We start from the raw sequence: 22,998 nt of genomic DNA on the forward strand, positions 1-22,998 counted from the left end.
CACCTAAAACAAAACTAGACTTCTAATTTTAAATAGTTACACAGCATATGGCTGGCATTAAAATGGAAAAGCTTATTGCATTTAAAGGGGGTTGATCTGTCCCCGACTTGATCCGGTAGTGAATCGATTCGTGCCTTAAGGACCTCAAAGAAGCGGAACACACGGCTGGTAATGGAAATTAAAGGAGCATTTTCAAAGCCAGTAGGTCCGGCTTTAGCAAACATGCCATGATTTATTATTATTTATTTTTATTATTTATTTATTATTATTTTACAAATATGGAAGTTGATCAGCAGCAATGTATGCTCTGCTAGGCAGAAAGAAAATAACTCTTGCACACAGTCCAGTTTAAATAAAAAATATCTCTTTTTTTCTTTTTTTTTTTTTTTTTTTTTAATATTTTATTATTATTTTCCCTTTCTCGAAAACCTGGAGCTGGCAAGACATGTAAAGTTGCCACTAAGCCAGATATGAGTTGGTGGTGCACATTTCTGTAATTTTAAATTGCATCTTAACTTTTTTGTTTTTCATTCTGCACTAGGACATTGTATTTATCGGGCAATCCAAGATCTACACCTACATGAGTCCTACTAAATCTCCAAATGTTCGCCCTCCACTTCAAGAAGAGAACTCCGCCATACCCTATGAAGGGAAGTGTCCAGGGAAAACAATAATTGAAACTCACAGAAAATCAGAAGGTAAGTTGGAAGTGCATAGCTGCTTAGTTTACAAGCATAGTTTAATTCTCGATTTGGGTGACGGGCAGCACGTCTATAGAGATGCTGGGACATCTTAATGACTTAGAGGGCCCCGAGCCAAACGTATTTTGGGGGGCCCTGTTCGGACCAGCTTTGAATTTATGATATCGTTTCAGCTCTTTCTTGCCCTCTTTGGCCGGGTCAATGAACAGGTACAATGATCCAAATTCTAAATGTTTGTCTAATATTCAGTGTGTATACTGTCTTCATTATTGTACCGCAGCAGCTTACTAATATTACTGCAAATAATTTGAGATACCTTCCGTTATTTTCATGTGAGATCCTGTGGGAATTTTTTATTTTTTATTTATTTTGGATGTTGCATGCAACATAAACACAATATTTGTTTGCAAAATGTGTATATAAGACTGGTTCAAATTACCAACACGAAATGAAAATGCTATTTGCAACAATCTATTTAAGAATTATTCAAGGTCATGAGGGCAGAACTGAGCTATCTCTATCAGGGTCCCACTGAAAGGCTGGGGCACTGGGCCAGGGCCCTGACTCGGAACCCACTTTGACCGAGCCTTAAAACGTCTCTGCGGAGCTAACATCACACAAGGATACTTAGAAACCTCCTGGCAATTTAGTGAATTTTTGTGGGGTTGTGTGTTTTTTTTTTTTTTTTTTTTTTTTTTTCCCCCCCCCCCCCCCCCCAGTCCTGCACCAGTATTTTAACTTTGTTTAAAGGTGTTAGTTTAATAAAATGCCTCTGGGACTCGAAGATTCTACCTGCTGGAGGAGCTGGCTTGACTTCAATATTTTACACCTGTCAGCCTGCATGCATGAAAAGTTTTCTTAAATAAAACTGTAGTTTCATATCTAGATAATAGCGTATTAAACTACTAATTGGTACTAAAGATAAGTTAGTCAGACTTTTTTTTTTTTTTTTCCCCTTATTAAATTAATTTAGCGCGCACTGCTCACCCTTGCAAGATCCCGAGAGTCCTGTACAATTAAGTGGTGGGTCTCCCCACCCCTTTTTCTTAAGCACACAACGGAGGGTTGGCCAAAGTGTTGTGATACCATGGGTTTCTTATTGAAATGAGACCACCTTCGATGTGGGAAGTTTAATCTTTTGGGTAGTGGTTTGGTGGGAGGGGGTGAGATCTAGCCTGTTATACTGCTATGTTGTGTTGGTATTTTGCTCAAAGCTGGTATCTAAATCTGCTGTGAGGGTGCCGGTTGCATCACGTTTGCAAACTGGTAGTACCAAATGGGAATGTGTTTCAGGCTTTGGGGACTCTGATGGAGAAATTTGGATGTCTAAGTTTAACTAATATGCAAATGAAACTAAAAACACAGAGTGACATAACCTGAATGAAAATGTCACTTACCCAGTGCACATCTGTTCGTGGCATTAGTCGCTGCAGATTCACATGTTGTGCATAGTCTGGTGTTGGGTCGGAGTGTTACAAGTTGTTTTTCTTCTAAGAAGTCTTTTCGAGTCACGAGACCAAGGGACTCCTCCTCCTTTGTTCCATTGCGCATGGGCGTCGACTCCATGTTAGATTGTTTTCCCCGCAGAGGGTGAGGTAGGAGTTGTGTATGTTAGTAATAGTGCCCATGCAATGCAATGGAATGAATAAGTATGTACCAAATAAGGTTTAAGTAATATATTTACAAATATACAAATGTTGAAGATAACTTCCAAACGGCTACAGGCTCCCGGGGAGGCGGGTGGGCACATGTGAATCTGCAGCGACTAATGCCACGAACAGATGTACACTGGGTAAGTGACATTTTCAGTTCGGTGGCATGTGTAGCTGCAGATACACATGTTGTGCATAGACTAGTAAGCAGTTATCTCCCCAAAAGCGGTGGCTCAGCCTGTAGGAGTGGAAGTAGTCTGAAATAAAGTTCTTAGTACGGCTTGACCTACTGTGGCTTGTTCTGCGGATAGCACGTCTACACAGTAGTGCTTAGTAAATGTGTGAGGCGTAGACCATGTGGCTGCCTTAAATATCTCGTTCATTGGAATGTTTCCTAGGAAGGCCATGGTAGCGCCTTTCTTTCTGGTTGAATGTGCCCTTGGTGTAATGGGCAGCTCTCTCTTTGCTTTGAGGTAGCAGGTTTGGATGCACTTAACTATCCATCTGGCTATACCCTGTTTTGATATTGGGTTTCCTGTATGAGGTTTTTGAAATGCAATAAACAGTTGTTTTGTTTTCCTAATTTCTTTTGTTCTGTCAATGTAGTACATTATGGCTCTTCTGATGTCTAATGTATGTAGTGCCCTTTCAGCTACTGAGTCTGGCTGTGGGAAGAACACTGGTAGTTCTACCGTTTGATTTAAGTGGAACGGTGAAATAACTTTTGGTAAAAATTTAGGATTGGTTCTTAGGACTACCTTATTTTTGTGTATTTGAATAAAAGGTTCTTGTATAGTAAACGCCTGAATTTCACTTACTCTTCTTAGAGATGTGATGGCAATGAGAAATGCAACTTTCCACGTTAAGAATTGCATTTCGCAAGAGTGCATGGGTTCAAAAGGTGGGCCCATGAGTCTTGTTAAGACGATGTTGAGGTTCCATGAAGGAACAGGTGGTGTTCTTGGTGGTATAATTCTTTTTAGGCCTTCCATAAACGCTTTAATGACAGGTATCCTAAATAGTGAAGTTGAATGGGTAATCTGCAGGTATGCAGATATTGCTGCGAGGTGTATTTTTATGGAAGAGAAGGCTAGATTTGATTTCTGTAAATGTAGTAAGTATCCCACTATATCCTTTGGAGATGCATGTAATGGGTGAACTTGCTTATTATGGCAGTAGCAAACAAATCTTTTCCATTTGCTTGCGTAGCAGTGTCTAGTGGATGGTCTTCTAGCTTGTTTTATGACTTCCATACATTCTTGGGTGAGGTTTAAATGTCCGAATTCTAGGATCTCAGGAGCCAGATTGCTAGATTCAGCAATGCTGGGTTTGGATGCCTGATCTGTTGTTTGTGTTGTGTTAACAGATCTGGCCTGTTGGGTAACTTGACATGGGGTACTACTGACAGGTCTAGTAGTGTTGTGTACCAAGGTTGTCTTGCCCATGTTGGTGCTACTAGTATGAGTTTGAGTTTGTTTTGACTCAATTTGTTTACTAGATATGGAAGGAGAGGGAGAGGGGGAAAAGCGTACGCAAATATCCCTGACCAGTACATCCATAGAGCAATGCCTTGAGACTGCCTGTGGGTACCTGGATGCGAAGTTTTGGCATTTTGCGTTCTCTTTTGTTGCAAATAGGTCAATTTGAGGTGTTCCCCAAATCTTGAAGTAAGTGTTTAGAATGTGGGGGTGAATCTCCCATTCGTGGACCTGTTGGTGATCCCGAGAGAGATTGTCTGCTAGTTGATTTTGGATCCCTGGGATAAATTGTGCTATTAGGCGAATGTGGTTGTGAATTGCCCATTGCCATATCTTTTGTGCCAGGAGGCACAGCTGTGTCGAGTGTGTTCCCCCTTGTTTGTTTAGATAATACATTGTTGTCTGTTTTGACCAGAATGTATTTGTGGGTTATGATGGGTTGAAATGCTTTCAACGCTAGAAATACTGCTAACAATTCGAGGTGATTTATATGCAGCTTTGTTTGATGTACGTCCCATTGTCCTTGGATGGTGTGTTGACTGAGGTGTGCTCCCCACCCTGTCATGGAAGCATCTGTTGTTATCACGTATTGTGGCACTGGGTCTTGGAAAGGCTGCCCTTTGTTTAAATTTATACTGTTCCACCATAGAAGCGAGATGTATGTTTGGCGGTCTATCAACACCAGATCTCGAAGGTGACCCTGTGCATGTGACCATTGTGATGCTAGGCACTGTTGTAAGGGCCTCATGTGCAGTCTTGCGTTTGGGACAATGGCTATGCATGAGGACATCATGCCTAGGAGTTTTAATACCATCTTTGCCTGTATTTTTTGTGTTGGATACATGGCTTGTATAACCTTGTGAAAATGTTGAACCCTTTGTGGACTTGGAGTGGCTATTCCCTTTGTTGTGTTGATTATTGCTCCTAAGTATTGCTGTGCTTTGCACGGCAGAATGTGAGATTTTGTATAGTTGATGGAGAAACCGAGTTTGTAGAGGGTTTGTATGACATAATCCGTGTGGTGTGAACACTTTGTTAGGGAGTTGGTTTTGATTAGCCAATCGTCTAGGTACGGGAATATGTGTATTTGCTGCCTTCTGATGTGTGCAGCTACTACTGCCAGGCATTTTGTAAATACTCTTGGTGCGGTTGTTATACCGAACGGCAACACTTTGAATTGGTAATGTATTCCTTTGAATACGAACCTTAGGTATTTCCTGTGCGAGGGATGTATCGGTATGTGGAAATACGCGTCCTTTAGATCTAAGGTTGTCATGTAGTCTTGTTGCTTTAGCAGTGGTAGCACGTCTTGTAGCGTGACCATGTGAAAGTGGTCTGATTTGATGTAGGTGTTTAGTGTTCTGAGATCTAGGATTGGTCTCAGTGTTTCGTCCTTTTTTGGTATTAAAAAGTACAGTGAGTAAACTCCCGTGTTTTTTTGTGTACATGGTACCAATTCTATTGCGTCCTTTTGCAGTAATGCTTGAACTTCTAGTTCTAGAAGGTCTAGATGTTGTTTTGACATATTCCGTGTTTTTGGTGGGACATCTGGAGGGAGTTGGAGAAATTCTATGCAATAACCATGTCGGATAATTGCTAAGACCCAAGTCTCTGTTGTTATCTCCTCCCAAGATTTGTAAAACTGACTTAGTCTTCCCCCCACTGGTGTTGTGTGAAGGGGTTGAGTGACTTGTGAGTCACTGTTTGGTTGGAGGGGTTTTTGGACTTTGAAATTTCCCCCAGTTTCTAGGGAATTGTCCTCCTCTGTACTGGCCCCGAAAGCCTCCCCTTTGGTACTGTCCCTGGTATGTAGCCGGTGTTGATTGTGAGGTGCTGGCTTGTGTGGCTTGACCCCGAAACCCCCCTCTGAAGGTTGTTTTGCGGAAGGTGCCGAAAGTGCCTCTGCCCTGCGGGGAATAGAGTGCGCCCATGGCCTTGGCTGTGTCAGTGTCCTTTTTCAATTTCTCAATTGCCGTGTCGACTTCGGGTCCAAACAATTGTTGTTTATTGAACGGCATATTGAGCACCGCTTGCTGTATTTCCGGTTTAAAGCCAGATGTGCGCAACCATGCGTGCCTTCTTATGGTTACTGCGGTATTTATTGTTCTTGCAGCTGTGTCCGCTGCGTCCATAGAGGAGCGTATTTGGTTATTGGAGATGTTTTGTCCCTCCTTAACCACTTGTTTTGCCCGTTTCTGAAATTCCTTGGGTAGATGCTCGATGAGATGCTGCATCTCGTCCCAATGGGCTCTATCATATCGTGCTAGGAGCGCCTGAGAGTTGGCGATGCGCCACTGGTTTGCAGCTTGTACTGCGACCCTTTTCCCAGCCGCGTCGAACTTGCGGCTCTCCTTATCCGGAGGTGGTGCCTTGCCTGATGTGTGCGAGTTGGCTCTCTTGCGAGCTGCCCCTACCACGACTGAATCTGGTGGCAGCTGTGAGGTGATAAAAGTAGGGTCCGTGGGCGGTGCTTTATATTTTTTCTCCACCCTTGCAGTTATCGCTCTACTCTTGACAGGTTCTTTGAAGATCTGCTTTGCGTGCCTTAGCATTCCTGGAAGCATAGGCAGGCTTTGGTAGGTGCTATGGGTGGAAGAGAGGGTGTTGAAAAGGAAGTCCTCCTCGACAGGTTCTGCGTGTAACGACACGTTCTGGAACTCTGCTGCCCTAGCTAACACCTGTGCATACGCTGTGCTGTCCTCAGGTGGTGAGGGCTTGGTAGGGTACGACTCAGGACTATTGTCTGATACTGGGGCGTCGTATAGGTCCCAAGCGTCTTGGTCATCTTGGCTCATGGTGGTATGAGCCGGTGAATGTGACGGAGTCTGTGCCGGTGATACATGAGTTACAGGTGGAGGAGAGGGTGGCGGGGTTACCTTTTTAACCACTTTTGTTTGTGGTGTTTGTTCCTGTGTTTGGAACTCGAGTCTCCTTTTTCTCCTGATTGGGGGAAGGGTGCTGATTTTCCCTGTCCCACTTTGTATGAAGATCCGCTTTTGTGTGTGGTCCACGTCAGTGGTCTGCAACTCTTCCTCAAATCTGTGCTTGCGCATTTGAGAGGACAGTGATTGTTCCTCTGAATACGAGCTGGCAGTCGGTTCGGTTGCCAGTCGTTTTGGCACCGAAACTGTGTCTTTGCTTGTTTTCGGCTCGGAGGAGAATTTCCTCTTTTTCGGAGTCGAGCCTTCTCGCCGTCGATCCTCCTCGGTGCCGCTGTCTCTGCGTCGAGCAGCTTCGGTTCCGCTGTCTCGGTGTCGATCTTTTTCGGCAGCAGTGTCTCAGTCCTGAGATTGCTGCGTGCCTGTGTCTCGACCCGAGTCGGACGATCTCGGCACCGGTTCGGCCTTTTTCGGTGCCGATGGTCGGTCACCTACTTTATGGGTTGAGCCATGGCCTGTTGGCAGTGGCATCCCCTGGGCCTTGTCTGTTTTCTTGTGTGGTGCTTGCTTCGACATCTTACTCACGGTTTCTTCGACGTCGAATTCGTCCTAGTCCGATTCATGAATGGAGAAGGCTTCCTCTTCTTCTCCTTGTTCCTCGAACCCTCGTTGTCCTGTCGGCGTGGCCGCCATCTGTAATCTTCTGGCTCGCCAAATGTTGGTCTGTATATGGAAATTTATTGTGGCATTTCGGACAGAATCGGAACGGGGTCCGTTCCATCAGTGTCCATCTTGCACGCGGTCGGGCCGACCAGGCCCCGACGGGGGATCGAAATTACCCCGAAGGGCTACCGGAGCTCTTCACGATTCGGTGTCGATTCTATTCTAACCCGATACCGAACGAAACCATACCGACGTAGTTTTCCGAAGTTAGGACTATCTTTCTGTCCCGAAACCCGGAGCGAAAAGGAACACGTCCGAACCCGATGGCGGAAAAAAAACAATCTAACATGGAGTCGACGCCCATGCGCAATGGAACAAAGGAGGAGGAGTCCCTCGGTCTCGTGACTCGAAAAGACTTCTTCGAAGAAAAACAACTTGTAAGACTCCGACCCAACACCAGACGGCGGACTATGCACAACATGTGTATCTGCAGCTACACATGCCACCGAACGAACAGGTTATGCCTACTAGCGTTCAGTAGGTCTTCCTTCAGTACACGTACTGCAGCTGTGAGGGTTGTCTGTATTAGCTGATGCTTGAGTGACATGGCAGTACCTTGGGTCCTCTGAATCCAGCCTGGCCGTAGTCCTTGGAGTACTATGCACTACTTGTTTAGGCTTGTATACATGATTATGGTTTGCAGTTCATTGCTTTTCAGGTGCTTTAAGGTGGTGTTGAAGTTACTTTACAAGAGCATCCCTTCACGCTTAACACAGAAAATGTGTGGATGCATTCAGTGCAGGAGTACCCGACACCTCTGTACTTGATGTGTATATATACATTGCAGGTGTGAAAAGAAGCCTGGTTGGGCGGGGGGGGGTAGACTGGCTGAAATGTTGTGGAATCTGAAGGACGTTTGTACAGTTCTGGTCACCTAGATGTTTCTTCCTAAACTGCAATTGTGGTTCACAGTTAGCTCCTGACAGGCAACCTGAGCATCTTCCTTGGCAGGAATGCACTTGTATGTATGTGCCTTTGCTGTTCCTTCTGCGGTTAAGTGACTTTGCCTATCCCTTCCTCTACCTTGCTGCTTGGATTGCTTGGTGATGTGTTTGGGTAGAGTAGTAGGCATGGAATTAGCCTTTAAAGCAATGTTTTTCTAACTTTTTAATGCCAAGTTCCCTGCGCCCCCTCCACCCCCACTCCCAACCCACAGTGGGGTGGTAGGAGGTGGAATCATCGCCCCCCCCCCCCCCTTCAGATTTTTTCACAATTATTCTATTAAGGTGGCAGTGTTTAAATATGTCTAGACTTATTTAAACTTTGAAGTTAAGTTCTGTTACCTTTTTAAAATGCAATAAATGTGTTGCTGCAAAAAAAAAAAAAAAAACAGTGTTACCTGCATAATGCCTCTCCTACCCCCACCCCCGGGATAATTTTGGGCCTGTCCCCCAGTTTGAAGACCACTGCCTTACAGGAAAGTCACCCAGGTGCTTTTTGTAGGCTTTAAGGGAGGTGTTGAAAGAAATATACGCGGTCTCCTTTCACAAAGGTAATTGCTTATGCAATATTACTGTGCAGGTCTGAAGAGTTGAATTTGGCTATAAAGTGGCAAGTATCTCCACAGAGAAAAATCTCATTGCTCCTTTGTTCTTTGTACTTCAGTGATGTTCTGAGGCATCTGATGGCGTCCATCTTAAAAATAAGTATAAGATTAAAATTAGTATGTCAAATAAGACACTTCAAGTTTTATTTATGTATTTTTTATTTTTATTTTTTACCACAGAAAAAAGAAATGCCAGTAACGCAGCTGAACTTGCAATGAAATCCATAGATAAAGCAGGATGTAATTCCTCAGAGCCCATGCACAATGGCCAAAAAGAAACCTCGACGGAAAAACAAGCGGATGTGGCATTACCACCAGCTGTTAAAATAAGTGCAGTACCTCCTACTTCCATCAAAGCAAAACCTGCATCAACCGCAAGGAGGAAGTAAGTGAATTGTGCTCTGGCTTTGGAATATGTCAATTACCTGCTATATTTCAGTTAGTTTAAGGGGTGCTGCGCTGTGCTTTGCTTCATACCTCCGAGGTGGCACTAGTGCATCCGCTTATGGAGAGTAGGGACTGCATGCCAGTACTTGTTTGGAAAAGTGTTAAGTTGCAGTGTGGGTACGCGGATAGAAGCTTTGAAAGTGTGGACGTTGACCAGATTGGTTCTGTTGTTCTGGCATTGATGGCTGTGATTAATTGTGTATCAGGGCAAAGATACATCTAGGATATGAACGTGTGCAGTTTGAAATAATTTATTGTGCTATTGTTGGAAGGGTGTGTCACGAATGTTGACCATCAACGAAGTGGTTAGTGGCCAGTGTCGTGCATAGCAGGATCCCCACCTCGTGTTGTTGCAATCATGTGTCTACGTGTTTGCTGGGAATAAAACGTAGTAGGGTAAAATAAATACACATGGGATCTTGCCTACAATCTGTGAGAGGGAACAGATTCCACGTTTTGGATGGTACTGATCAAAACATAGCAACTTGCGGAAATGCCCTGGATACAGGGAGCCTTGGTAATACTCCATGGACTGCATCATAGAGATACAGAGAAGTCCGGGCATCCTAGCACGATGGCATGTCCCCTTTGCTGATGGGTACTTTATTTTACATTCCTTGTTCAAGGTAGTTATTGAATGAACACCTAACTTTCACCACTGGGCAAGGCGAAGAGGATGCAAACCTTCTAGTAATTTTGTCAGTCATGAATGAGTATCGAGCTCAGTTAAACTACAATTAAACTCGGCCTTTAGTGTGTTCCAAACCAAACTGCCAGCACAGAAATCCAGACGGAGTCTGTCCTCAGTAGAGCATCCCGGAGCAGCCCTAGAGTTAAAGGAAGATAAATGGAAGGGAAACTGTAGCCCATCGAAACACAGCTTGGCAAAATAAAAAGTTCAGATTAGTTTTAAAGCAAATTTTAATTCCCTCCCTGTTCAAGGTGCAAACAAAACTAGGTGTATCTGCAGGTGGTTTGATCCGCTACGTGACTCATAGATAACTGCTTTACGTCAAGGAATTGTCTTGTTTCTTAATAACTGAGTGCAGGCTATACGTAATGGCAGTCTTAAATATTGGAGACTGGCTAATCTTAAAGATAAAGCTTGTTCCCGCCGCAGATCACCTCGTGCTTCTGCACAACAGCATCTCCCACATGACATTCCACACCCAACAACGCCCTATCACTAGTGCACCCCAAAAGGGTGCCAGGAACCTGCTTCCAAGTTGAATCACTTTGTTGCATGGGCCATATCAAGGATACGGTTTTGTGAGCCGTTTAAAAAGCAGGTTTGTATCCATCTCGACTGCAGCGGACTAGTCACACACATTACTTTGCCGGGTATAAGTGATAGAAAAGTGAAGAGCGCCTACTGGGGACAGTGTTTAATCCCTAGAATGATCATAATCTGCTTCACATCACAAGCCAGGTTTTTATAGACTCACCTTCGTTTTGCTCTTCCCTTGTTGTATAACTGCCTCCATACCTTGTTCTCCCTTATTCTCCCCAGGCTTCCAGTTTCATCCTCCAGGGTTCAAGGAAGACATTCTCAGAATCGAAAGGTTACAGATTACTTCCCGGTCAGAAGAAGTGGCAGAAAGAGCAAAGCGGAATTACAGGTATTTGCCCAGCTCCGAATCGTGCTGTGCATCAAAACCTTTACCAACCAATTGGCATGAATTGTGAGCCCTCATGGATGTAAAAATCAGCGAAGACATTATGAAACCTCAGCTTCGCCTACTGCACACGTTGGGTGCACTTTTGTTTCTTAAACGCTGTCTAACTGATTCTTTGCAACGTACTAGCAACTTTGACGCTTGACTGTGTTTACTGTAAATATAACAGTTATTTTTATTTTTTTCCAGTCTGAAGAAAAGCTAAGAATAGATGAATTAATTAAAAGTGGGAAAGAAGAAGGCATGAAGGTAAGATACACCCCTAGTTTTAGATATCTTATTAATCTATATATTTATTTTCATGGTAAGATTGTGACAGGCCTGCTTGGTCTTTGCAGACCCGTGTCTGGTGAGGGCTAGGAGTTTGGTGACTAACCCATGACGTCATACAATTATGGGCCATTAATTTAGAGACTGAAAAGTTGCAAAGTTTAGCACCTTGCTTATTTTTTCAGCAATTTGAAGCTGTCGGGTTATTTAAAGCCATGAGCAGCTGCAGGAATGCACCTGCTCAGGACCACAAGCGCATTGCTCACCAGTGAAATCTTGCTGGTTTCTGATGAGCAGTCTCCTTCAGTGACTGCTTAATTTTTTTTTTTTAGGTCAGTGAGGAAGTGGGAAATGCAGGATGTGGATGGCTTGTGGGGTCGTGGCCATTGTATTTACTTTCTGTCACTTTAAACTGACATTTAATCATAGCGGGGGAAAACAGAATGACCGCATTGGGTGACAGCAGAAGACCCTTCCTTGCAGGTGCATTGTGACTTGAAACACCAATCCGTGGCACAGTGAAACAGTTGTCTCTGTGTGTGATGTACCGATGTTACATTTTAGTGTTTAGTTTTCTTATTCTGTTTTTCACTTCAGTTTTTAAATTTGAAACTTGATTTATTCTTCATTTTTAAGTGTTTGACCTGCAAAAGTACAGTAAGAAAATGATCATTTCGAGTATGGCTTTGTCTCGGTTTTGCCAACGAGAGTTCTTCTAGCTTAGACTGGATGGTTTGAACGCTCAAATACTACACACCACTGCCCCGGGGATGCGCAGCTCCTTCTTTGTTCACAGCTTCCCAGGATCATATGCCAAAGGTTTTCGGCACAGGTCTCTGCACATCTGGTGAACCCCAATCTGAGAGGAAGGCAGCTGTGTCGCATTCCAACATACACAGTAGTCCGCAGCTCAACAGCACCCCAAGATCAATATTCATGCTCGTTTGGTGAGCATTTTCCCCCAGCCTGTTCTGCAGGAAATGACTCCATTTCTGTGGCATCATTACTATTTAAAAAACGTGGGGGCTTGGTACAAAACGCGGACTCTTATTTTATTTATTTTAAACTTGCCTGATGTTTATACATTCTGATTGCTCACAAATGTATTAAACAACTTGTGTAAGGAGCCAACAGCAAGCTGTTTCAGACCTAACTCCTAGAACACAGATTGGAGGTTTCCTGCTCACACTGAGTTTAATGGAATAATCATTTCATAACCGGAAAAGAATTGCAGAGCAGTTTATTTAAATATTTTTTTAAAACTGTATCTGAGTAAGCTGTCCTTTAAGACACTTGGCTTTAAAATTCTTTTTAGTGTCTGGGGTTGCTTCAAAATTCAGACCGCCGCTTGAAAGAACTGCTGCTTTGCCTTATTACGTATGTTTGTTAGCATGAATTTGCATTAAAGGAAAACAACCTTTGAAGAATCATTTAACCTAATTTAAAGGAGTAATAATTATGGCATCCGAAGAGAACTTGTATTTTCCAGTGCTAGAATTTTTCTTCACTTCTCTTCTGATCTTAACAAGGAAAGTCTGCTAATATGTTTCCCTTAACCAAAGCAAGTAAAAGGAGGCATATTAAACAAGAGGAACAGATGTAATTTAGCCATCATTTGCTGCTCCTTTGCTATGGAAAATACAACTTTAAGCGCAGGCATACATGCTATGCCGTTCCCATTTCTGATTTTTTTTTTTTTGTTTTTTTTGTTTAGTCTTACTACAGTTTCTACTCATACCCCGAATATTACTACCTAGCCTTGTTGTTTCTTTACTTTTATCTTGCCTGGTCTTTCTTTGATAGCCTAATTTTTACTACCTCGGTCACCAAACTTGACATACCTTTTAGTACCATCTTTATATAACTTTCACATCTTCCTAAAGCTTGCATTCCTAAATTTTAGTCCTTTCCCAGGGAATCTATATTTAACTTGTATAATAATAAACCTATTGAGGAGTAGGTAGCAGCTAGTCTATAAAAAATGAGGTCTTAAGAAGACCTCCCCCTTACAGATGTTTATGATGCAATTTGGTCTTCTGGCTACCTTTTTGATACCCAAAATGGGGCTTCTAATTCTTCCTTTATCACAGGGCCAGTGTTGTGTGTGTGTGTGTGTGTGTGTGTGTGTTTTTTTTTTTTTTTTTTTTTTTTTTTAAATATATAATTACTTATTTTTTTGAGGCAAGTCACTACTTTGCCCTGTGGCAGAATCTGTACATTTGTGAGGTTATTAAAAATGACACATCCAAATTTCATTTTTCTCAGCCCTTTGCATTATTTCTGTTATCTGGACTCTGCATTCAAAATGAGGTGGGTGCACAACACTGACATTTGTAATACTCCCATAATAAAAGCAAGCTAAACAAATGTCTAGAACACAATCAAGCGCCTCTTAGTTTCACCAAAGCTATTGAAGGAGTGGTAGTGTTTTAAATTAGTATTGTATATTGTGGTTTTACTTTCAAACTTTTTTTTTTTTTTTTTGTGCTGTTCAACCGATTCTTAGTGGGAATAAAAGAGTATTTGGCAGGTTTCCTTGTGTTGCATTTGAGATATCTGGTGAGCTCTTGATTGAAAAAAGGTGTTTTTATTTTTCCTGCCGAAACAGATCGATTTTATTGATGGTAAAGGCAGGGGAGTGTTTGCCACGAGAGACTTTAATCGAGGGGAATTTGTTGTTGAATATCATGGTGATCTCATCGAGATTACGGACGCAAAGAAACGAGAAGCACTCTATGCGCAGGACTCCTCTACAGGCTGCTACATGTACTACTTTCAATACCGGAGTAAAACCTACTGGTGAGTGTCAGTCTTGTAACATTCTCTTTAGCCTGGTTTGACTTGAATTTTTTTTTCCTCTTGCATAACGATAAAGATTCAGATTGAATTGATGGATAAGTGGAACTTGCTCAACTTCGTTTATCTCCAGTCTCGTTCAGTTGATTCAATGTTCGAGCAACCGTTTAGGGATAACTTGTCTTGATCCAGTGTCTGGTATGTTAGTTACACTCTTTAATCTCCCTTGACCCACCTGTATTCTCCTCCCTCCCCCCCTCCATTTCCCCCCCCCCTCCACCGGTGTGTTATTGTTGCTAAGATGGAATACACTTTGATCTTTGGTTAGTGAGCATTATGTGTAGACAAACAGTGCTTGTGTTCCTCTGGAAGCAAGAAAGTAAAATGCAACTCACACCTTTGATTAAAAATTACGGGACTATGAATAGTGATATTGGACTCCTACGATTATTTAAAGATGACACATACAAAAAGTCAAGAGTAGCAAGTCTCCAACCAGCCATATGCTGTAGATCATGGGTACTCGCAAACATTTTCCCAGCGGCCAAAAAGTTTGGTCTGTGACGCGCCTGGGCAGTGGCGGTCAAGTGGGGTGGCAAGGTAGGTGTAGGAGAAGCAAATTATATATATCTAGTGGCTGAAATAAACAATGGGAAACCAGAAAACCTGGAATGAATCCCGGCATACCCACTTTTCCAAATTGTGTGATCCTAGACAATTGTTTAGTCTCACTTTCCCTTCCTTTTCTGCATAACCACAATTAAGATGACCTCAAAATACATGATTCATGGTGTACGCTGCACAAAACCTTCTATGTTTGATTTAATAAACTATAATGTTGTTAATGTATGATAGGAACCTAGGCCACCCATGAAGTGCACATACCAAGTGACTTGCCGCTTTAATTTACTATTGGTGGTGTTCTCAGGGTAAGGGAAATAAATGTTTCAAAATGTACATTTCCAAATGTATGTTTGAAAACTATCCCCTTTAAAGGATTGCATCTCAATGCACTGATAAAATAAATTGTACTAAGGCAAAAAGGTTCTGCATGTTAATTAAATACACTTTTTTTTAATTTTGAAGAGACTTTCTTAGTTTTACACTTGTGCTGCAAGATGTCTTTAAAAATGAAGGCGTTTCTAAAGTTAAGTGCAGGAGTCCCTAGTTACTTCCTTTCTGTAACACCAATTAAGTTTGAAATAAATGATTGTGTGTGTATCTATTATTTTTATTGTTAGTGCTGAGCCGAGCAAACAGCTGCCCAGTGCTCCTGTTGCTCAAGGGGCCGCATGAGGCCTGCGGGCCGTACTTTGAGTATCCATGCTGTAGGTGAATAGCCAGTTAGTAATGTACTATGTTTGGGACGGCTAGTCCACCCAGTTTAGAGGGCATTTGCTGAACCCGCTTCTTAATTTAAAGGGACTTGCCTGCTCAAACATAGTTGCCAAGTATTGTATCCAAATATAAAAAAATGCTTTTGGGGGGGGGGAGGGGGCAGTAGGAATATCTGAGAGAGCCTAGTAATTTGCCCAGCACCACCTTTTTCGAAACCGCATTCAGTAGGTGGCAATGGCAGTTAGTCCCGTTTTTGTGAATTTACCAGCAACCTCTGATAACTGTGAATACATTTCTATCATTTAACCCGCAATTCATGTAGCTAACTGTAGGAAAGTGCCATATTGCCTGGTATGTTACCCCCATTTTCACTGTATGTACGTTTGTTTTTGCCTGTGTCACTGGGACCCTGCCAGGCAGGACCCCAGTGCTCAAAGTGTGCCCTGTATGTGTTCCCTGTGTGGTGCCTCACTGTATCACTGAGGCTCTGCTAACCAGAACCTCCGTGGTTATGCTCTCTCTGCTTTTAAAATTGTCACTGCAGGCTAGTGACTAATTTTACCAATTCTCATTGGCACACTGGAATACCCTTATAATGCCCTAGATATGATAGCTAGGTACCCAGGGTATTGGGGTTCCAGGAGATCCCTATGGGCTGCAGCATTTCTTTTGCCACCCATAGGGAGCTCAGACAATTCTTACACAGGACTGCCACTGCAGCCTGAGTGAAATAACGTCCACGTTTCTTCACAGCCATTTCACACTGCACTTAAGTAACTTATAAGTCACCTATATGTCTAACCCTCACTTAGTGAAGGTTAGGTGCAAAGTTACTTAGTGTGAGGGCACCCTGGCACTAGCCAAGGTGCCCCCACATTGTTCAGGGCAATTTTCCCGGACTTTGAGTGCGAGGACACCATTACACGCGTGCACTACATATAGGTCAATACCTATATGTAGCGTCACAATGGTAACTCCGAACATGGCCATGTAACATGTCTAGGATCATGGAATTGTGGTATTGGGGGGGACAATTCCATGCATCCCCGGGGCTCCAGCATAGAGCCCAGGTACTGCCAAACAAACTCTCCGGGGTTTTCTCTGCAGCTGTCAACCCAGCAGGTTTCTGCCCGCCTGGGCAGCCCAGACCCAGGAAGGCAGAACAAAGGATTTTCTCTGAGAGGGTGTTACACCCTCTCCCTTTGGAAATAGTTGTGAAGAGCCTGGGAGGAGTAGCCTCTCCTGGCCTCTGGAAATGCTTTGAAGGGCACAGATGGTGCCCTCCTTGCATAAGCCAGTCTACACTGGTTCAGGGATCCCCCCCCCAGCCCTGCTCTGGCGCGAAACTGGACAAAGGTAACCAGCACCTCCCAGGGGAGGTTCCCAGAGCTCCTCCAGTGTGTCCCAGACCTCTGCCATCTTGGATGCAGAGGTGGGAGGGCACAATGGACACCTCCTGAGTGCTTACCTTTCTCTGTAGCCAGTCCTCCTCTGAGGGCTATTTAGGGTCTCACCTGTGGGTTTCTCACCAGATAACGAATGAGATGATATACGCTTTGCCTGAGGTTTTCCAAAAGTCCTTTGCGCAGCCAGTACATGATGGCCAGCACAAAGCACAGTATGTCTTGAGATCTAGCTTGAATACAGCTGATTGTGTTTCCCAGGCTACGGAGATCAGTGTAGTCTTAAAATGTTATGCATGAATAGATCGTCTCTGGATTTTTCAGGGATGTCAGTTGCTCCTGTTAGACATGATCTTATTTATAGGGCGATTGGTGAGAAGGAAGATTCTGTATTAGAACAGACCTATGGGTCATTACTTGGGGTTGCTTTACCCAGTGTACTAATTCCACCAGCAGTGTCAGAAGTTCCAAAGATACTTCAGAGGCCTTTGCTTTCTTTGGAGATAGACCTCACATCCCGCACTATTTGTTTAGAACTCCAGCAAAACAGCCAAATGTATTTCTACACCGAGTATATTTCCCCCTAGCTTGCAAGGCGTGGCTTTAATGATTGTATTCACAAAATCTTTGGACTATTGACGAGATTATAGATAGGCTATCCTGTTCTCAGTGTTTTTGTGTGAATTTAAGTGGTGTTTTCTTTGTTTTTCAAACCTTTCCAAATCTGTGTCTAGGAGGCAGTGGAATAAACACTCCTAAGCAAAACATGATGTTTTTATGTGGAGATTGTTATAAAGCACATATAGAATTTAAAAGAAGTAATGCAGGGTATGTAGTTTCTTCTCATTGGCAGTGTGTGAAATGGACTTATCATAGCCTATCTTAAGGTCTTTGTTTTAGGTATGCCTTTTAGTGACGGGAGATCAGGGCTCTGTGGTCCTGTATCTTGTGGGTTTCAGGTGCGGTAATAGGTGCGGTAATAATGAATCATTCAACGGATACCAAAAAGATGCCTTTTGGTGGAAAAATATGTTTCAGTACTTGGAATCCAGCATAAAATAGCAGGAGATTGCACAGCATGTCACTCTACAACACCCCATAATGCAAATAATTGTTACAGGTAAATAACATAAGTACTGAATGTGAATACTGTCCAGTGGATGGGGGAGGGTAATTGGGTTGGGGCTGCTTGTAACCACCTTCAGGCAGTTTGGATTGTTGTTGGTTGTTAGGCTAGACTAAACTGAGTACGTTTCCTTGTTTTACTTTGCAGTCTATAATGTGTACCTCTGCATTTTTTTTTTCTTTCTTTTCAGTGTTGACGCTACTCGAGAAACCAATAGACTGGGAAGATTGATAAATCACAGCAAAGCTGGTAACTGTCACACGAAACTTCATGACATTAACACGGTGCCTCATCTTATCTTAATTGCCTCAAGGGATATTCAGGCAGGCGAAGAACTGTTGTACGATTATGGTGATCGTAGCAAGGCCTCCATTGAAGCACATCCATGGTTGAAAAAGTAATTTGCCCTTTTTTTTCCTGGACTTAACACTTGAAGAGTTGCTGTTAATGATTTTACCATTATCCTAGGAAACTGTTTTGGGTGGTTTTAAAATTTGCCTTTTTACTCTGTAACCATTAGAATTTAAAGCTGGTTACGATCAGTTTCAGGGCAAGCAGCCTTAGATTACCAAAACTTTTTTTATATTGTTCAATTTTTGTACATTTTGTGTAAAAGTCGGTGCTTCCAAAGCATGCAATGAATTATTATGCAGGATTTTTAGATGGTTTCGTTTACCTCGCCTCAGACAATGTTATTTGTTGACCTTAACGGAATAGCCGCATACATCCTACATTTCACTTCCTTTCATGACATTGTTCTGCATCTCTAATGATGTACTCTGGAAGTTCAAGGTAACCTCAGTGACTTAGTGGATGCAACGGAATGAAAGATCATGTATGTTAAGCCAAAATACCAGGAAGTATATTAATGGCTGGGCATCGTCCATCTAGTATCTTGAATATCCGGTTTTGGAGATAGCTGAACATCCAGTGAAATTGGAAAAGTCTTCTTATTGGGTACATCGGTGGATTCCACTCAAGCAGGAAGAACACTTCATACAAAAGGAAGTTGAAGGATTTTGTGGAATTTACTTGTTCAATGTGGCCTGGGTGCTAGAAGTAAAACCAATCTTCCTCTCCTCTACCCAACCCCCAAGTATCTGGATTCAGCAGTATACTATAAATTATGATGGAAAGTTTCAAGCTTGCCTTGGTTTCCTCAAAAAAGAAAAACAAATACTTCTCTCCAGTGTACTGTTTTAGAATGCTGCAATGTAAAACGTGGAATGTCCAAATCACGATGCCTTGGTTCTACAATATTTGTGAGCAAGAAGAGTGAGTTGGAATTGTTTTTAAAATGGGTCAGAAAGTAAAAAAAAAAAAAAAAATGTAAAAAAAATAAATATTTATTAACATGGAAGCAAGAGTCAGAATGTTTCTTTTTCAATTTCTGAATGACGTGGAAGTACTTAAAAAGCTATGCATGTGTATAAATTGCGTGGTTTCATGAAGTAGTTGCATAAAATGGATTACTCGTGGCTGTGTAACAGGAGTTCTTTTGCAGCAGGTGATAGGAGAGACTTGTGTTCACGGGGGGGGGAGGGGTGGGTTAGTTAGTAGTGGTGTAAGGTAAATAGGAGGGAAATGCATGGCTCAGAAAGTGACCTTTCAGGAGTCTTGGGCTGTCGACTGGCAGATGAGATGTGATTTTCGGGTGGGGGGTGGTCGGAGGGCTTGGGCACAGGTGTGGTCTTGCTTAGATCTTAGAGATTTCATTCATATTAACATGTAACAGCTCTTACTCCTTATTTCTGGTTCAAGTTCTCTGTCTAAATCTATTGTAGTTATTTGTTCAAAGGCAGTTTTACTTCCTGGGTGGAAAACCTCTCTGAGGCGATTCCACATAGGTGAGCCAAATGCTTTTTCAGAATAGTCTTTACTTTCACCAGAGCAAGCACAGCTGCCCTGCTGCCCTTGGAGTTTTCAGACCGTTAAGTGCGACAAGACAGATAATGGTATGTGATATCCTACAGAGAAAAATGCACTCGTTCCCACACCACACTTCATCATATGGCGAGGGCATGTCCATGGACCGAACCTTACCTCTCCACTGCCTCACTTATACAGAGCCCCAGACTAGTCTTTGGATCATTCTTGCGTTTTTTGTTTTTTTTCCTCCCTCTCTCTTCCAGTATGCTTTTATGTAATATCTGGCTGTACTACTTGGTCAATAGTGTTAAAATGATGCAAATGCTTGTCTTGAGATGTCGTACCACCTGCCCTCCTTGGAGCACTGCTTCCCAGATGGGGGATTACCACAAAGTGTGTAGGTGAGTACCATCCCACAAGACTTAAATCACGTTTTTGACTTGGCATAATGTGTGGACACACCTTTAAGCTTTGTGTCCGGGTCGCTTGTACCAGTACGTTTATAATACATGGCATGTTCTGCAAAGTTTTAATTGTTTGACTCTCATTCCATGCTTCCACAGAGTTCTTTTTGGAGTTCTTGTCGACTGCTATGGCAGTTGACTCTGGATCTCAATGAGGAAAGACCCCAGCTAGTCGTGGGCTCCGGTATTTAGAAATTAAAAGCTTTAAAAGGCGGGCCTGTTTGCTATCGAACAACCATTGCAAGACTAAAGAAATGCCTATTCACATGGTTCATTTGTTCATGGTTCGATGATTAGACGAAAGTTGCACTTGACTTTTCTGGCCCCTTAGCACTTCTTTCTGTGCACAAGGCGTACATGCTGTTGTTGGTGGATTACCAAAATGGGTGTATTTTGACGCCAGGCTAGTGCCCAACACTGATGCTGTTAAATTCTTACGGAAGATTTTTGGAACGTCAAGGTGCACCTAAAGAACTTGTTACCGATAATGGTACCTATTTTACCTCTACAGATGGCAAGTTTGCTTAACTCTCATTACACCAAACATTTACAAGCTGGACTATACACTTCCACCTCGAATGGCTTAGTTGAGATGAATAGATTCCACAAGGATTGTGTCCAAACTGCCCTAACAACTGGACAAGATGTTGAATTTTTTTCTTTTTTTAGGCTATACGTTTGGTCTCATCTGGTGACCTCGCATAGTACCACTGGTGTTTCTCCATTTAAGCTGCTGCATAAGAGACCTGAGATGCAGGGTGTGCCCAGATTGGATCTTACAGTCAAACAATAAGTCCAATAACATTTTACAGCATTCAGTAGCAGCTACTGCCAACAGAGTGACCGCAAAACTGTCTTCTGCTAAGGCAACATTTGATGAAAAGCATCAAAGAAATCTACCTTAGTGTGGGAGACTGGATCCTCCTCAAAACCCACAACAGACAGAAAAGGGAAAAACAACTTTAAAGGCCCAGTGCAAGTGGCAAAATTGTCCTAGGGGTCTATACTTCTGGGAAGGGTTAGTAGGGCAGATGATGTCTGGTCAAACTCACTCCTGTGCAGAAAATGTTTGCTGCTAAAACAGGAATATTTGTGATGTTGTTAATGATGACCATACACTTTATAGCTCATGGTGGCTTCGGTCACAAGATTCAGTACCATCGAGCTCTGGCACTGTATTGCACATTATCAGGCTGCCATTCAATATTGCCCCTTGTTCTTTTCGTCATCCATCAGTGAGTGTTGCTGACAATGCATCACCTAATCGCTTTATCCCAGGTACTGACACTGTTGCTGTCTCTCCTATTTAGCACTCCAACAGGTTCATGCGCTGCTAGGAATGAACGTAATGTCTGTGCCTAAATGCTTTAAGAATGTGTAAATTGATTCATTTTTCTAAACGTATTCCTGCTTGCTCTTGTTTATTTTGTTAAAAGGTGATGTACCAATATATTTAGAATACATTGCGTGTTCTGCTTAGCATTAACTGTTTATCACTCCCATTCCTTTTGTGTTTGTTCTGACTCCCTCTCCAGCAGATTTCCCTTCATGGAGTCCTTGTTGACTACGGCAGTTAACTCTGGACATCCATGAGGAAAGACTTCAGCTGGTCATGGGCTCCTGTGTTTAGAAAAAAATCTTCTAAAAGACTTGCCTGTGCCTCCTCACTTTACATGCGTACCTTTATAAATTACTTTTGTAACCTGCCATGGTGGTCTATGTGGAGAAGATAATCGTTAGAAAGAAAGAAAAACTTGTCCAGATACCTAACCTTGTGTGTTGCCTTCCCTAAGGAAGCTCTCTGTTCAGGAGATGAGTGTGTCCAGAGGAGGGTGGCGAATAAGACTTTGCTGTACTGGGTATGTACTTTTAAAGACTGGCATTTGTATATTTGAGTTTGAACTGCTGACCTGAGATGCCTGATGCTCCTTACTCCTGTTCCTGTGCCCTTTGTAGACACGTGACGGATATGGCTTAATTCCCCCTCCCTTTACTCATCTCACACTCCACACTACCCTCCCTGGGTTTCCTGTGACCTTTAAACCACATGCCACCTGACCTCCCCTCGAATGGGGTGTCCTTCTTGGCCCCCTCACCTTGTTTTCTGTGGCCGCCTCACTCATGTAGTCTCCACTTGCGACTCCTGTACACTCTATAGGGGTCGCCTGTGCCCATCTCAGTCTGTTTCCTAAGGCCCCAACATAAGAGGATGTGTATTAGAAGGGAGCAGAGTTTTCAAATTGAAATCTGTATTGTTTGCCATCGGATATTTTCCTGCCCTGATGCATGGTGCTGGTGACCTGGCAGAGTCTCCAGCAGTGACCAACCACAATCCAAGTCTTTCTCTGGCTGCTGTCGAGACATGGCCTTTGTGTAAGATCATGTTTCTCACAGTAGGAAGTGCTGAGGCTGGCTTCAACTGGAGCACCTATAGCATGGGCACACAACTTAGTCTGAGATCTCAGTACCAGCTGTCATTCTTCCTGAAGCAGCAGCCAAGGATGTACAAAGGATAAGACTGGCCTAGAAACGTCCTCATCCTGAAAAACAGAAACAGCAGTCCTGCCCTTCACATCCCATTCCTGCTCCTTAAGTTGTTCCCGCAACAGAGCTTCATTCAGCACAAGTCT

The 22,998-nt window shown here is 42.9% G+C and overlaps 1 protein-coding gene across 3 annotated transcripts in view; it reads left to right on the forward strand.

Moving 5' to 3' along the window:
- The window catches only part of KMT5A (lysine methyltransferase 5A), a 34,909-nt gene extending 15,514 nt beyond the window's left edge, over window positions 1-19,395 (forward strand). For all 3 annotated transcript variants that reach the window (XM_069215000.1, XM_069214999.1, XM_069214998.1), the window contains exons 3-8: window positions 542-698; window positions 9,160-9,364; window positions 10,937-11,045; window positions 11,292-11,351; window positions 13,981-14,171; window positions 18,226-19,395. In XM_069215000.1, coding sequence (XP_069071101.1) covers window positions 542-698; window positions 9,160-9,364; window positions 10,937-11,045; window positions 11,292-11,351; window positions 13,981-14,171; window positions 18,226-18,436 — 933 coding nt within the window. In that variant the 3' untranslated portion in view covers window positions 18,437-19,395. The remainder of the gene's footprint in view (window positions 1-541; window positions 699-9,159; window positions 9,365-10,936; window positions 11,046-11,291; window positions 11,352-13,980; window positions 14,172-18,225) is intronic.
- The last annotated feature ends 3,603 nt before the right edge of the window (window positions 19,396-22,998 follow it).

This window comes from Pleurodeles waltl, chromosome 11 (assembly GCF_031143425.1).
Source record: "Pleurodeles waltl isolate 20211129_DDA chromosome 11, aPleWal1.hap1.20221129, whole genome shotgun sequence".
Classification (NCBI taxonomy): Eukaryota; Metazoa; Chordata; class Amphibia; order Caudata; family Salamandridae; genus Pleurodeles; species Pleurodeles waltl.